At 45.8% G+C, this 13,725-nt stretch overlaps 1 protein-coding gene across 2 annotated transcripts in view; it reads left to right on the plus strand.

The window, feature by feature from the left end:
- Positions 1–13,725, plus strand: part of sfxn2 (sideroflexin 2) — a 113,408-nt gene that overhangs the window by 85,103 nt on the left and 14,580 nt on the right. For both annotated transcript variants that reach the window (XM_072479583.1, XM_072479582.1), the window contains exons 7-8: positions 2,385–2,445; positions 7,749–7,815. In XM_072479583.1, the coding sequence (XP_072335684.1) occupies positions 2,385–2,445; positions 7,749–7,815 (128 nt within the window). The remainder of the gene's footprint in view (positions 1–2,384; positions 2,446–7,748; positions 7,816–13,725) is intronic.

Raw genomic sequence — 13,725 nt, forward strand, 5'->3', positions numbered from 1 at the left:
AAAAAGAGAAACATTTTGGTTATTTAAAAATTAGGTGGAATTTCTTACAGCGATAGAGACATTTGATATTCAGCTAACATAAACGTATTCTTTCAGGACCCGTTTAGCAGCAGGTAATAAATTAGGATACTGTTTAAAAAGTCAGTTGCCCCTCATGGATTCCTCCGGGTGCTCCGGTTTCCTCCCACAAGTCTCAAAAGATGCGCTGTTAGGTGACCTCTGTGTACCCGAGCAAGCTTCAGAATGTGGCGACGAGGGGCTTTTCACAGTAACATCATTCATGTAATGTTAATGTAAGCCTACTTGTGACACTAGTAAATATTATTATTCAACAAGGTGTAACTTTTTCAAGTGTTGTTACATTGAGACTAAGGACAAGAGTGGAAATTAACATCAGTTCAATGATTTCTGACTAAGTGTTGTTGGGGGGGACCCCTATGGGTAGCACGGAATTAACAACTTTGGATTTCTATGTTTAGCCGGGCGTGTGTGGAGCCCCCCAGAAATTACTGTCCGTTTCGGAGGAATTATGACTACAAATAATGTCAGTTCCACTGTCACAACTGCAAAATCTGGAAGAATCTTTTGGTAATGTGAACCTTGAATTTTGAAAGCCTTGGGTTGTCTGAGGAATGAAATACTGGGGCAGGTTATAGTTCACAAGCTTCTGGGAAAGAATGGAATAGAGTGACAGCTGCTGCAGTTAGCCTTAAAACCTCAACATGTGAAGCATTGAGGGAGGAAGAGGAGTGTGTAGCACTTTTGGATCTTCAGAGGAACGAGGGAGGAATATTCAAATAATCATTGACCACAGTAGAACCAATCAAACAGAGAGATATGGCAGGTTGTATTGGAGGGAGTGATTGGAGTGTAAAGGTGAGGCCATAGGATTGGCCATCAATCCCAGATATCTGTTTGTGCCGAATATGCTCCCACAATGGCTCAACAAGTTTATCTAGTGAGTTGCTAAGCAGCGCAAAGCGAGGAAATATCTCTGTTCAGGCCCCGGTCTGTCCTGATCACAACTGGGACAATGAGAGGAGCAGTACAATCAGCCTTCACAGCCCGAGGGCAGGAGAGAGAGAAAGTCCTGCCCTCAATCAACTTTGCATTGGGATGTTTGCCGAAGACATTGGGCGCGATTTAGCAGACAGGGGTTTAAGTCCACTCTTGACACATGTTTCTCGGTGGCTGCAGCACCAAGAATCATGCCGCTATTCAACGGCACTTTGCTGTTTTTGTTTTGACCTCGGGGAGTTTCTCCCTGCCGAGGTCACACTTGCCAGCAGGAACGGCTGTTCGTAGGTCAAACCTCCATTTTGAACGGTAGTCCCAATATTTCCCCCCTCCCCCCTCCCTGATTTCTGGCCGTTCCCTCATCCCCCCCCCAAATTTCTCTGGGCTCCTGGGAGCCCATCCCCGATTAGCAAGGACCCCCCCTGGACTTGACCCCTGGCAATGCCAACCTGGTACCTGGGCACCCTGGCACTTCCAGCCGACCACCCTGGCTGTGTCAGCCTTGCAGTGCCAAGGTGCTTCGGTGCCAGGGTACCACCCTGCCCTGTCCGACCAGCCGGGGGTTTCTGGTGCTCTCTGATACCCTCCGAGGTGCCGTTACGCCTGATCCACGTTTGTGTAGACCAGTACGAAAGAGCGCACTGGCGAGGTCTCGCGGGTGCGGTCATTGCCTCCCGGGGCGGCAGGCGAATCCGGCGTCTGGGTTTTAAAATTAAATATGCAGATCTGGGCCTCGCCCAGCAATAGTAACATTCAGAGCGTGCCAGGCAGAGCGAGTTGGGTGATTTACGATCGCCCCGGCGCGGAGCCCAATTCGGGGCTCTCCCGGGTTTCACCCGGCACCCTTGGATCCGCACAAGGCGCAACGCGATCACTGAATTGCACCCAAGGTGTCTTCTGTGATGGGAAAAAACAGCATTGGACTCTGGTGTGATGCCTCATGTAGTTGAGCTGATCAGTACTCACTGGGACAGTGATATCGGAGCACAATTGGCAAGAAATCAAACCTTCCGCAGAATGTTTGTGAGGGAGGGGACAAATAATTTAATAATGGTGACAGCATGTATGTGGCCAGTTGTTTGATAAAAGCATACACATGCTCAGCTACCCTCAGTGAAACAGTCTGCTCACACTCCACTCCCCAGCCTTTAGGTAAAGAATGATTCCTTGCGCATCCGTTGAAGTGACACGCGCCAGCTCCCTCGGGTGGGAAGCCAAGAATCACTGTTTTAACCGCAGTACAAGTATCAATCGGTTGGACAATTGTTTTGTCAACCAGCAGAGGTCAGACTAAGACTGATGTGAAAACATGTCCCATTGTAGCTGGTATTTGCACCCGCTAGAATAATTCTACCTTTATATTTTAGGGAAATAATGAGTGGAATCACTGTGACAGATGAAAATCAGAATGAACTGGGAAAATCCAGGGTAAGTGTACACTTGAGCAGAAGGAACTAAAATGAATGGAATATTTCACTGGGGTCTGATATATCAGGAATGTTACAAATATTATTTCAACCTCACAATATTGTGTCAGGCTTATTAAAATCAACATTATTTGTGGGTTTTTTTTCTCTTAAGTGATGTAAGACTTGCATTTATGTAGCACTTCATCGTGACTTGGAGTTTGTTAAATTTAAGGAATTCCAGTGACTTATTTCGGACGCAAACTCGAGAACCATTTTGTACACAGCAAGGCCAGTGTAAATGAAAGTACTGAGTAGTTAATCTGGTTTTACTGTCAGTTGACAAGCAGAATGTTGTGGACCAGTACTTCTCTTTCTGCTGAATAGCACCATGGGGTGTTTAAAATCCACCTGAATAGTTGTATTGAAATGTAGCGTTGTGTTGGGTGAGTCAACCTAGATGATGTGCTCAAGTGTTGGAATGTGACTTGAACCCAGAAATCTGCTCAAAGACACGGGTACTAAAAAGTACATTCCTGGTAACTCACACCCCTCAGCTTCGACCTGCTTTGGTTTATAGGCTCTCAAGCATCAAAGTGGTCCAGCTTTGTTAACCCTTTCGTCGGCAAATACGTCTTTCAGCTCACAACGCCGCGACGGATTTAACCTTTTGTAAGGCTTTCCAATGACTTGGTGGGCAATGGCCCCGCAATACAGACCACAAGCTTGGCCCATTGTCTGTGCTGAGCTAGTGCATACACGGTCACGCTCAGCTGTGCTACCACCTAAGGTCAAATAGCCTACGGCCACAGCAATCTCGATTTTACAGAGGTGGATGGACAATGGCACTGTGACCACACGTGGAACTAAAAATCCCAGCAGGAGGCTTCAGTGGAGAAACCTGACTTTGGAGGGAATAAAGGATTTAGGGGTAGATTATGACCATTATATATACTCTTCTTCTTCAGCGATAATGAGTATGATTGCCCACCTAAGAAACTCCATTGGTTCTGCGGGTCCTTGCGAGGCCGATGAGCCACATCTTCAACCGCACGCTTGGCAGGTGTTTCCGGGAGGTGGGATTCCTTGGACTTTAGATCGCTGGTATTCCTTTCTCAGGCTCCTTTTCCGGACCTCCTCTTGCTTTTGGGTGTCCTCGAAGAATTCTGTCCCTTCAATCAGGAGGTTCCTCCAAGTAGGTCTCTTCTGGGCAAGGATCTCCCAGGTCTTGATGTCGATGTTGTATTTCTTAAGCTTTCAGGGTGTCTTTGAAGTCGAGCTGGTCGAAGAAGATTTGCTTTGGCAGTCAGGACTCTGGCATCCTAAGCATGTGGCCGGCCCAACGGAGTTTGTTTCGGATGATCATGGCCTTGATGCTGGTGTTCTTGGCTTCTTCAAGGACAATGATGTTAGTACGCCTGTCCTCCCAGCCGATGCAGATAATCTGTCTCAGACAACGTTAATGGTACCTCTCCAGGGCCTTGAAGTGGCGTCTGTATCTGGTCCAAGTTTCTGTGCCGTATATAAGAGTTGGTAGGGCAACTGCCTTATACGCAAGGATCTTGATGTCAGCACGGATATCGCGGTTGTCAAAGACTCTCGTCCTTTGGAAGGAGGAGCTGACGGACTGGATACAATGTTGGATCTCCGCATCAAGTGCTGTATTGGTGATGGTCTAATGACTTAATATTGGTTTATTATTTCAATAAGCATTGTTCATTTAAAAATGGTTGCCAATACCCTTTCTCTTTGAAGACCTCAATTGAATTTGCCTCCACCAAGCTCATAGACAATGTATTCCAGATCCTAACCACACACTGTATAAAAATAATAATTTTCCTCATGTTGTCTTTGTTTCCTTAGCCAACCACATTAAGTCAGTGTCCTCCCGGCCTTGCTCCTTCCACTAATGCAAACAATTTCTCCCTATCTACTCTGTCCAGGCCCCTCAGGATTTTGAACACTCCCACCGTATCTCCTCGTGATCTTCTCTTTTCCCCGCCTTCTCTAATCTATCCACCTAACTCAAGTTGCTCACCCCAGAACCAATCTCACAAATCTTTTCTAAACTTTCTCTAAAGCCTTCTCATCCTTCCGAAAGTCTGGTTCCCAGAATTGGCTGCAATACTCCAGTTGACGCTGAACCAGTGTTTTATAAAGGTTCATCATAATGTCCTTGATTTTGGGCTCTATGTCCCTGTTTATAAATGATGTGGAGATGCCAGCGTTGGACTGGGGTGAGCACAGTACGAAGTCTTACAACACCAGGTTAAAGTCCAACAGGTTTGTTTCGATGTCACTAGCTTTCGGAGCGCTGCTCCTTCCTCAGGTGAATAAAGAGGTATGTTCCAGAAACACATATATAGACAAATTCAAAGATGCCAAACAATGCTTGGAATGCGAGCATTAGCAGGTGATTAAATCTTTACAGATCCAGAGATGGGGTAACCCCAGGTTAAAGAGGTGTGAATTGTGTCAAGCCAGGACAGTGGGTAGGATTTCGCAGGCCAGATGGTGGGGGATGAATGTAATGCTACATGAATCCCAGGTCCCGGTTGAGGCCGCACTCATGTGTGCGGAACTTGGCTATAAGTTTCTGCTCGGCGATTCTGCGTTGTCGTGCGTCCTGAAGGCCGCCTTGGAGAACGCTTACCCGGAGATCAGAGGCTGAATGCCCTTGACTGCTGAAGTGTTCCCCGACTGGAAGGGAACATTCCTGCCTGGTGATTGTTGCGCGATGTCCGTTCATTCGTTGTCGCAGCGTCTGCATGGTCTCGCCAATGTACCACGCTTCGGGACATCCTTCCCTGTTTATAAAGCTCAGGGTCCCATGTACTTTATTAACCACTTTTTCAACATGTCCTGCCACCAGCAGTGATTTGTGTACAGATACCTGAGGTTTCCTGCTCTTACACCCGCTTTCCAATTGTATCCTTTATTTTATTTTGGCTCTCCTCGTTCTTCCTATCAAAATGAATCATTTCACACTCCTGTGATGAGTTAGATGATCTCAACAACAGATGGCAGTAGGGGTGTGATAATGGCGCAAGACACCCGTTCACATGCAGAAGAAGAAAAATCAGCATGGTGTTCTGCATTTATTCAGCATGGTATTCTGCATTTATTCAGCATGGTATTCTGCATTTATTCAGCATGGTGTTCTGCATTTATTCAGCATGGTATTCTGCATTTATTCAGCATGGTGTTCTGCATTTATTCAGCATGGTATTCTGCATTTATTCAGCATGGTATTCTGCATTTATTCAGCATGGTATTCTGCATTTATTCAGCATGGTATTCTGCATTTATTCAGCATGGTGTTCTGCATTTATTCAGCATGGTATTCTGCATTTATTCAGCATGGTGTTCTGCATTTATTCAGCATGGTATTCTGCATTTATTCAGCATGGTATTCTGCATTTATTCAGCATGGTATTCTGCATTTATTCAGCATGGTATTCTGCATTTATTCAGCATGGTATTCCACTTCTGATCACTGTCCAACACGAGGTGGGTTAGGCTGTGAAAAGCCTGTAATTGCCAACTATTTAGCCTCAGGAGGGAGATAGAGAACCCAGTGGAGTGGTGTAACGACAACAATCTCTCCCTCAATGCCAGCAAAACTAAGGAGCTGGTCATTGACTTCAGGAAGCAAAGGATCGTACACACCCCTGTCTGCCTCAGTGGTGCCAAGGTGGAGATGGTTAGCAGTTTCAAATTCCTAGACATGCACATCACCAATAGTCTGTCCTGGTCCACCCACGTCGACGCTACAATCAAGAAAGCACTGCAGCGCCTATAATTCCTCAGGAAACTAAAGAAATTCGGCATGTCCACATTGACTTTTACCAACTTTTACAGATGCACCACAGAAAGCATCCTATCTGACTGCATCATAGCCTGGTATGGCAACTGCTCGGCCTAAGACCGTAAGAAACTACAGAGAGTCGTGAACACCACCCAGTCCATCACACAAACCTGCCTCCCATCCATTGACTCTTGTCTACACCTCTCACTGCCTTGGGAAAGCGGGCAGCATAATCAAAGACCCCTCCCACCCGGCTTACTCACTCTTCCAACTTCTTCCCTCGGGCAGAAGATACAAAAGTCTGAGAACACCCACTAACAGATTCAAAAACAGCTTCTTCCCCGCTGTTACCAAACTCCTAAACAACCCTCTTTTGGACTGATCTGATCTCTTCATACATCTTCTCCACTGAGTAGTACTGCACTCCTGTATGCTTCACCCGATGCCTGTGTCTATGTATTTACATTGTGTATTTATGTATGCCCTGTGTTTTTTTTTCATGTATGGAATGATCTGTCTGGACTGTACGCAGAACAATACTTTTCACTGTGCCTCGGTACACATGACAATAAACAAACCGAATCCAATGAAAAATGGCCACAAGAGTAGAGGACATCATAGAATCAGAACCCGACCCCAGCTTGAGCTTGCACCAACGGGAGAAGAAGGCAGCCGTTGAGTGGAGCTTTTCCTTTGCCCCTCTCTTCACCTCCGCGTCTTGAATACACATGTTGCACTTTGTGTGAGAGGGTGGAAAATGGGAGAATTCAGGCTGATTTTGTTTGTCCCCCGTCTCAGGCCCAGTTTTGGGGGAGGGTGGAGAGTGAGCGGGGGAAACTGAGGTTAATTCTCGAGTTAATACATAGATAGTGATACATAGAACATACAGTGCAGAAGGAGGCCATTCGGCCCATTGAGTCTGCACCGACCCACTTAAACCCTCACTTCCACCCCATCCCCATAACCCAATAACCCCATCTAACCTTTTTGGACACTAAGGGCAATTTAGCATGGCCAATCCACCTTACCTGCATGTCTTGTGACTTATTTTAACTCGCCCAAGATTAACAAACTTGGTACAAACCAGGGATCAAACTTGAATCCTTTCTAATCTTTGCAGCTCAATTGGCTGTTGGACACAACCAAGCCTCTGTTAACAGAATTGTTCTATAGTTAAAGCACATATAGAGGACTTTATTCTTTTTAGCATTACTGAACGTACAAACCTCTTCCAGAATCATTGTTCCACTTTGTTAACAGTTAGTCAAAGACTTGCTGTGTATAAATTGCTTCCTTACATTAAGAGCAAACAAACATGAATGTACAGAGATGTAGGTTCGGATCAGATATCACCATTGTCAGAGTTAATAATATAACCTGTGTGTCCATCATAAAATAACCTTTACCTATGTGTTTGCATGTGATCTTTGTAGAGATTACGAAGTAGGTGAAAATCCGGCCACCTGATTTTTCCCTTTCTAATGCGCCCTTGTCTTATGTGTGCATCTGTGTTTTAGACTGCTGCCATACAGGGTATCACACAAGTGGTGGTCTCTAGAGTTACCATGGCCGCTCCAGGAATGAGTAAGTATCTAAATAAACACCATTTCAATCTGTAGATAGCTCGGACCCATCTTTGGTTAGACGGGAGATGGCCTTCAGATGAGGTAATGGACCAAGATGATAGACTGTATAGCTGTTTAGACCAAAGTGTTCTGCAGTCCTGGCAGCTCACTGTTACTGAGGCACTTTATTCCATTCTCATTGCTTAATTTTCTCAGCTTTAAGCCCATATCCTTCTAGTTCCTATTTCTGGAATTGGAATATACCCATTAGTTACTTCAACAAGTTTAGTACTCAATGTGACTATTTGGTAAATATTAAGTATTGTTACCTCTTAAATTAAGTTAGGTCATAATGACCCGTAACCCTCACCAATTTTGTTTCATGATTTAAAATACTGGAGTCACATCTCTATATATTCATTATTTCCCTCCAGTTTAGATCCATTAGCCTTAGATATTCAAGACACATTTATTTCCTTTGCTAACTTAAAAGTACTTCCAAGTTATTTACATGTAAATTGTTGTTGTAGTCTTGTTGTCATTCGTGTTATTACTATTCCTGTCATCAGTCCCCTTCCCCCCCACCCATCTCTTTTCCCACCAATTTTCTCTTCCCTGGTGTTGGAATTGACTGCTTCCTGGTCAACGCTGCCTGGATATCTGTCACCCTCCAGTGCCTTGTATAAACTTCCAGTGTTTCAGGGGTTTGGCATTTATCGTATTCGCAATTGAAAAGCGATGAGTGAAAGACCTGCTGTGAAATTGAATTTGATGAGTCGGATCATTTATTCACTGACACCTGAAATAAAATGACGATGTAAGCTGCTGGATTGGCGTAAAGTACTCAACTGGTTCATGGGAATGGAAAGCTGCCAGTACTGAGCCTGGTCTAACCATGACTCCAGTCCGCACTTTGGTTAACTCTTAAAGGTCTCTGATGTGGCCTAGCATGCCTTAGCTGGACAAGGAATTCAGCTTTGCCTGCAGGCTCAATCTTATCCTTACCGCATATCAATATATAGTACCACTTCCAGCAGGGGTACTTGGATCATGGACAGAAGCAGAAGCTCTACCTAGTTAGCTAGCTGAAATGAACAAGCCACCACCTGCAGGGCTCCCTCCAAGACATATTCCATCCTGACTTGGAACTTTCCCCTCACTGTCGCTGGGTGAACATCCTGGGACTCCCTCCCTAACAGCAATGTGGGTGCACCTACACCAGACGGACTGCAGTGGTTCAAGAAGGCGGATCACCATCACCTTGAGGGGAATTAGGGATGGGTAATAAATGCTGGCCTTGCCAGCAATGTTCACATCCAGGAATGAGTGCAGAAAACTATAGTTTTTGTGTTTTTCTTTTATTCCAGCCACTAACCAATGACATACACAACCTGATCATGCTTAATCCAGAGAAGAGAGTGGGAGGCAAGAAGTTCCAAATAACATTTTGGGCCTCCCCAATGTAGGCTGCCCTGATAGTTGCTGTGACAAACTCCTGTACACTTGTTAGGATTCTCAATGAGCATGAAGCAAGATGGGGGCAGAAGCTTCAGCCCAAAGTAATCCCAACCTCTGTTGTGGCGATATGCCTGTAAGGAATATCATAGATGGATGGTGTGCAACCTCCAACCATCAGGTGGCGGTGCAGGCACACCACGCGGTCTCAAGACTGTGGTCATGTGACCCGGGACTCCCATATAAGTGCAGACTCATCTGGCCATCAGGAGATAGTTGTAGGAGATGGTAGTAAGACATACAGGCGAACAGTCGTGCCAGGTTTAGTTCCAGAGGAGTACAAATAAGCTCCATGATAACTTGCTCTGTAACAGATCGCTATCTTACCACGTGTGATCCAATAAAGATCCCTGTTTGGACAAGTCTAGGGGCGGGATGCTCCGTTCCGCATTTCTGCCTCACCCCACCGGCGGGATGCTCCGTCATGCCGGCCGGTCAATGGGGTTTCCCATTATGGGGCAGCCCCGCGCCGTCGGGAAACCCCCGGGCTACCGGCAAAATGAAGCGTCCCGCTGGCGGAGAATCCCGCCCTAGGTGTTTGGTGGAGTCCTTAGCAAGGTATAGAAGACCAAACACAACTGGTTGAAATCTCCGAAGTCGGGATTCACCGTTTTGCCGGAAGCGCGGGGGTTTCCTGACGGTGTGGGGCTGCCTTACAAAGGGAAACCCCATTGACCAGCCGGTGAAACGGAAAGTCCCGACGGCGTGCTGAACCAGAAATCCAGTGCGGCGGGACGGAGAATCCCGCCCAACAGCTATAAAAACCTTTTTTTTGACATTTCCTCTACATAGCCAGAAGCTCCAGCTGATTGGTCTGTTTACAAAGCAGGTGAATCTGGCGGCTAGCCCAGAAATTCATGCAAACATGGCCTTGTGTCCTCCCACAGAGGTTATAAACCTTTGGACTGTCTTTCATCCCAATATTCACGGCAGGTACTAATGCTGGCCAGTCAGGAGGTACAGATCCTGAATCTGTGGAACAAAAACAAAACGATTTGGAAAATCAAATTGTCATTTATATCCCCTCCGTTTCACAGCTCTGGTGAAGGGCAGGAAATACATGTCCCTTTGTCTTGCTTGCACAGGGAATTGTTCTGCAGGTGACCTGGCTGATAAAAGATCAGAGCTGGTCTCCTCCTGAGTAACTGCTCAGCAGGGCATCTCTTACAGGCCATGAGATCAGGTCATTAAGTTTTTAAAAGCTGAAATTGGATCTCTCTTTAGCATGAATGTAATCGGGAGGTTTCCTTCCAGCTATCATACTGATTAGCAATTTGCACCAATCTGACTGATGTTACCATGGCGCAGAATGTTCCTCTCGAGAGAATGCAGGATTTGTATTTTTTGGCAATCCGACTGGGTTCAGTCTGCAGGGAGAGAGGCCGATGTTTTTCAGAGTGTCTTGTTCAAACAAGTCACGGATCAGGCCGCACCCAGGTGTCACTGATCACTCTTTGGCAGGGTGGATCTATGACTGTTGCTACGCAGACACCAGTTTTGCCTCCAGAAATAGCTATTCAGTCATTGCGTTTATTGCATTGATACAAAATATTTTCTCAGGAGCTGCCATTCCCCTTTAGCTGCTGCAGCGTAACAGGAACGTGCTGTTGATGTGTCCACATTTCAGGTTATCTGCGCTACAGTGAACAAAGCTTCCCTGCTTCCTTTGACCCCCGTTTCATTTTGAGTGCATCTCAGCTCCTTGTGGCATTGGGAAAATGTTAGAGTTCATTACAAAGGATGTACTAACAGAGCATTTAGAAATGCTGACGATAGTCAAGCAGAATCGGCATGACGTGGTGAAGGGGAAATCATGCCTGACAAATTTAATGGAATTCCTTTGAGGTGGTAATGAGCAGGATAGATAAAGGGGAACCAGTAGATGTAATATACTTGGATTTCCAAAAAGCATTTGATAAGGTACAACAGAAAAGGCTACTTAATAAGATAAGAGCCCATGGTGTTGGGTCTAGTATGTAGCATGGATAGAGGATTGGCTAACTAATAGAAGACAGAATTGGGATAAGAGGAACATTTTCAGGATGACAGCCTGTAACTCGTGGAATGCCACAGGGATCCGTGCCGGGGCCACAATTATTCACAATATATATTAATGACTTGGACGAGGGAAGTGAATGTACTATTGCCAATTTTGCGGATAGGTGAGAAGGCAAGTGGTGAGGATGACACAGAGTCTACAGAGGGATGTAGACAGGTTAGGTGAGTGGACAAAAACTTGTCTGCTAAGTAAGTCAGGCCTGTGCTCATTGGAGTTTAGAGAGGCAACCTTATTGAGACATATCGGATTCTCAGGGAGCTTGACAGGGTAGAAACTGAGAGGATATTTCCTCTTGTGGGAGAGTCCAAGACCAGAGGGCACAATCTCAGAGTAAGGGGTTACCCATTTACGACATAGATGAGGAGGATTTTTTTTTCTCAGAGGGTAATGAATGGAATTATTTACTACTGAGGGCTACAGAGGCTGGGTTATTGATTATGTTCAATGCTGAGATAGGTAGATCTTTAATCAGCAAGATTATGGGATAAGGCGGGAAAGTGGAACTGAAGATTATCACATCAAATTGGCCATGATCGCATTGATGGGCCAAATGGTCTACATCTGCTCCTAATAAGGTCTTATGGTCTTATTAGTGACTATCTTATATTTATTGTTCCTAGTTTTGATCTCCTCCACAAATGGAGGCATCTTCTCTACATCTCCCCTTTCAAATCCCTTTAGAATTTTAAAGACTTCAATCAGGCCACATGGAGTCATTGAGACATTAAAGAAAGATCCATTGAGCTGATGCCTGTTCTCTTCAGAGAAATCCAGTCAGTTTCCCTCTGCCTTCTCTATTCTGGAGAACAGAACCTCAGTCTGTTCAATATTTCCTGATGGGTATAACCTCACAGTTCTGGTATCATCCTTGCAAATCTTTTCTGCACCTTCTCCAGTGTCTCAACATCCTTTCTCTAATATGGAGACCGGAACTGTGCGCAGTATTCCATGTGTGGTCTGCCCAAGGTTCGAAAGCTTTTTAACTCTATCCATTTAAATGATTGTCCAGCTTGTGCAACAGGTTACCAGGCCACTGTGCGAACTTAATGCCCATTTCCTGATTAACAGTCCATGCCAACTCCAGTGTTGGCAACATGGGAATGACCTTTTGAAACAGGATGGGTGTTGTACTTTGCTATTTACTGCTAAAATGGAGCGTAGTCCTTGGTGAAGTGAACAGGCAAATCCAATCTTAGAACCGTGGCATAATCGGGGGTCTGATCTCTCGGAGCCGCTGAAGTTTCTGCTGTGCTGAGCAATAACCGTCCATTCTAAGTCACAAGACTGGGATGCTGTCAGTGAATTGCGACAGCAACCAGGCTAATTAAAGGTAAACCTGCCTCAGAGTTCTGCAAAGTAACACACATGGTTATAACCCCTCGCCTCTCCAGAAACAAATATAGAAGAACTCTGGGCAGTGACAAGAAGAGACTTCAGTCCAGGTGCATCTCCACTTTAAGACCTAACTTTTAACTGCGTCCATTGGAAGGAATATTATCTGTTCAAGGAATGACCCCAATTAATATATACACCGGTGCCAAAATAATTAAAAAAGAAAGACTTGAATTTATGTGGCATTTTTCATGATCTTGGAATGTCCCCAAATTCGCTACAACCAATAACGTGCTTTTAAAGTGTAGTTACTCACTGTTGCATTGTAGGAAAAGTGATCATTTTCACACAGCAAGATTCGACAACGACAATGGCATGATCAACATTTTGTTGTGAACGACACTTGTTAGTCAGAAAAATTGTTCAAGAGACTTCCGGGTGCGGCGATGACCAGCTAAGTCGCACGTTTCGGCACCTCCCGTTTTAACGGACTTTTGGGCTCTTATTGGGAGCCCCAACGGCAATTTTCGAAGGCTAAACCCACTGTGAGGCGACATAGAAGGGAGTCCCCCCGGATGTGAATGGACAGAAGAGATAATAGTGGCCAGATTACGGAGGATCCTCTGGAGCAGCGGCAAAGAAGGGAAGTGAGAAGCAAGATGGCGGCGGAGGGAGGCCAGTTGGTATGGGGCCTGGAACAGCAGGAGTTCCTCCGGCGATGTGTGGAGGAGCGCAAGAAGGAGGTGCTGGCGCCGATGCTGCAGGCGATTGAGGGGTTAGAGGAGGCGCAGAAGACCCAAGAGATGGAGCTCCGTGGAGTGAAGGCAAAAGCTGCCGAAAATGAGGACGAGATACAGGGCTTGGTGGTGAAGACGGAGACGCACGAGGCACTGCATAAGAGGTGTATGGAGAGACTGGAAGCCCTGGAAAATAGCTCGAGGAGGAAGAACTTAAGAATCTTGGGTCTTCCTGAAGGGGCAGAGGGAGCGGACGTTGGGGCGTATGTGAGCAAGATGCTCCATA

Source organism: Scyliorhinus torazame, chromosome 16 (genome assembly GCF_047496885.1).
Source record: "Scyliorhinus torazame isolate Kashiwa2021f chromosome 16, sScyTor2.1, whole genome shotgun sequence".
Taxonomy (NCBI): Eukaryota; Metazoa; Chordata; class Chondrichthyes; order Carcharhiniformes; family Scyliorhinidae; genus Scyliorhinus; species Scyliorhinus torazame.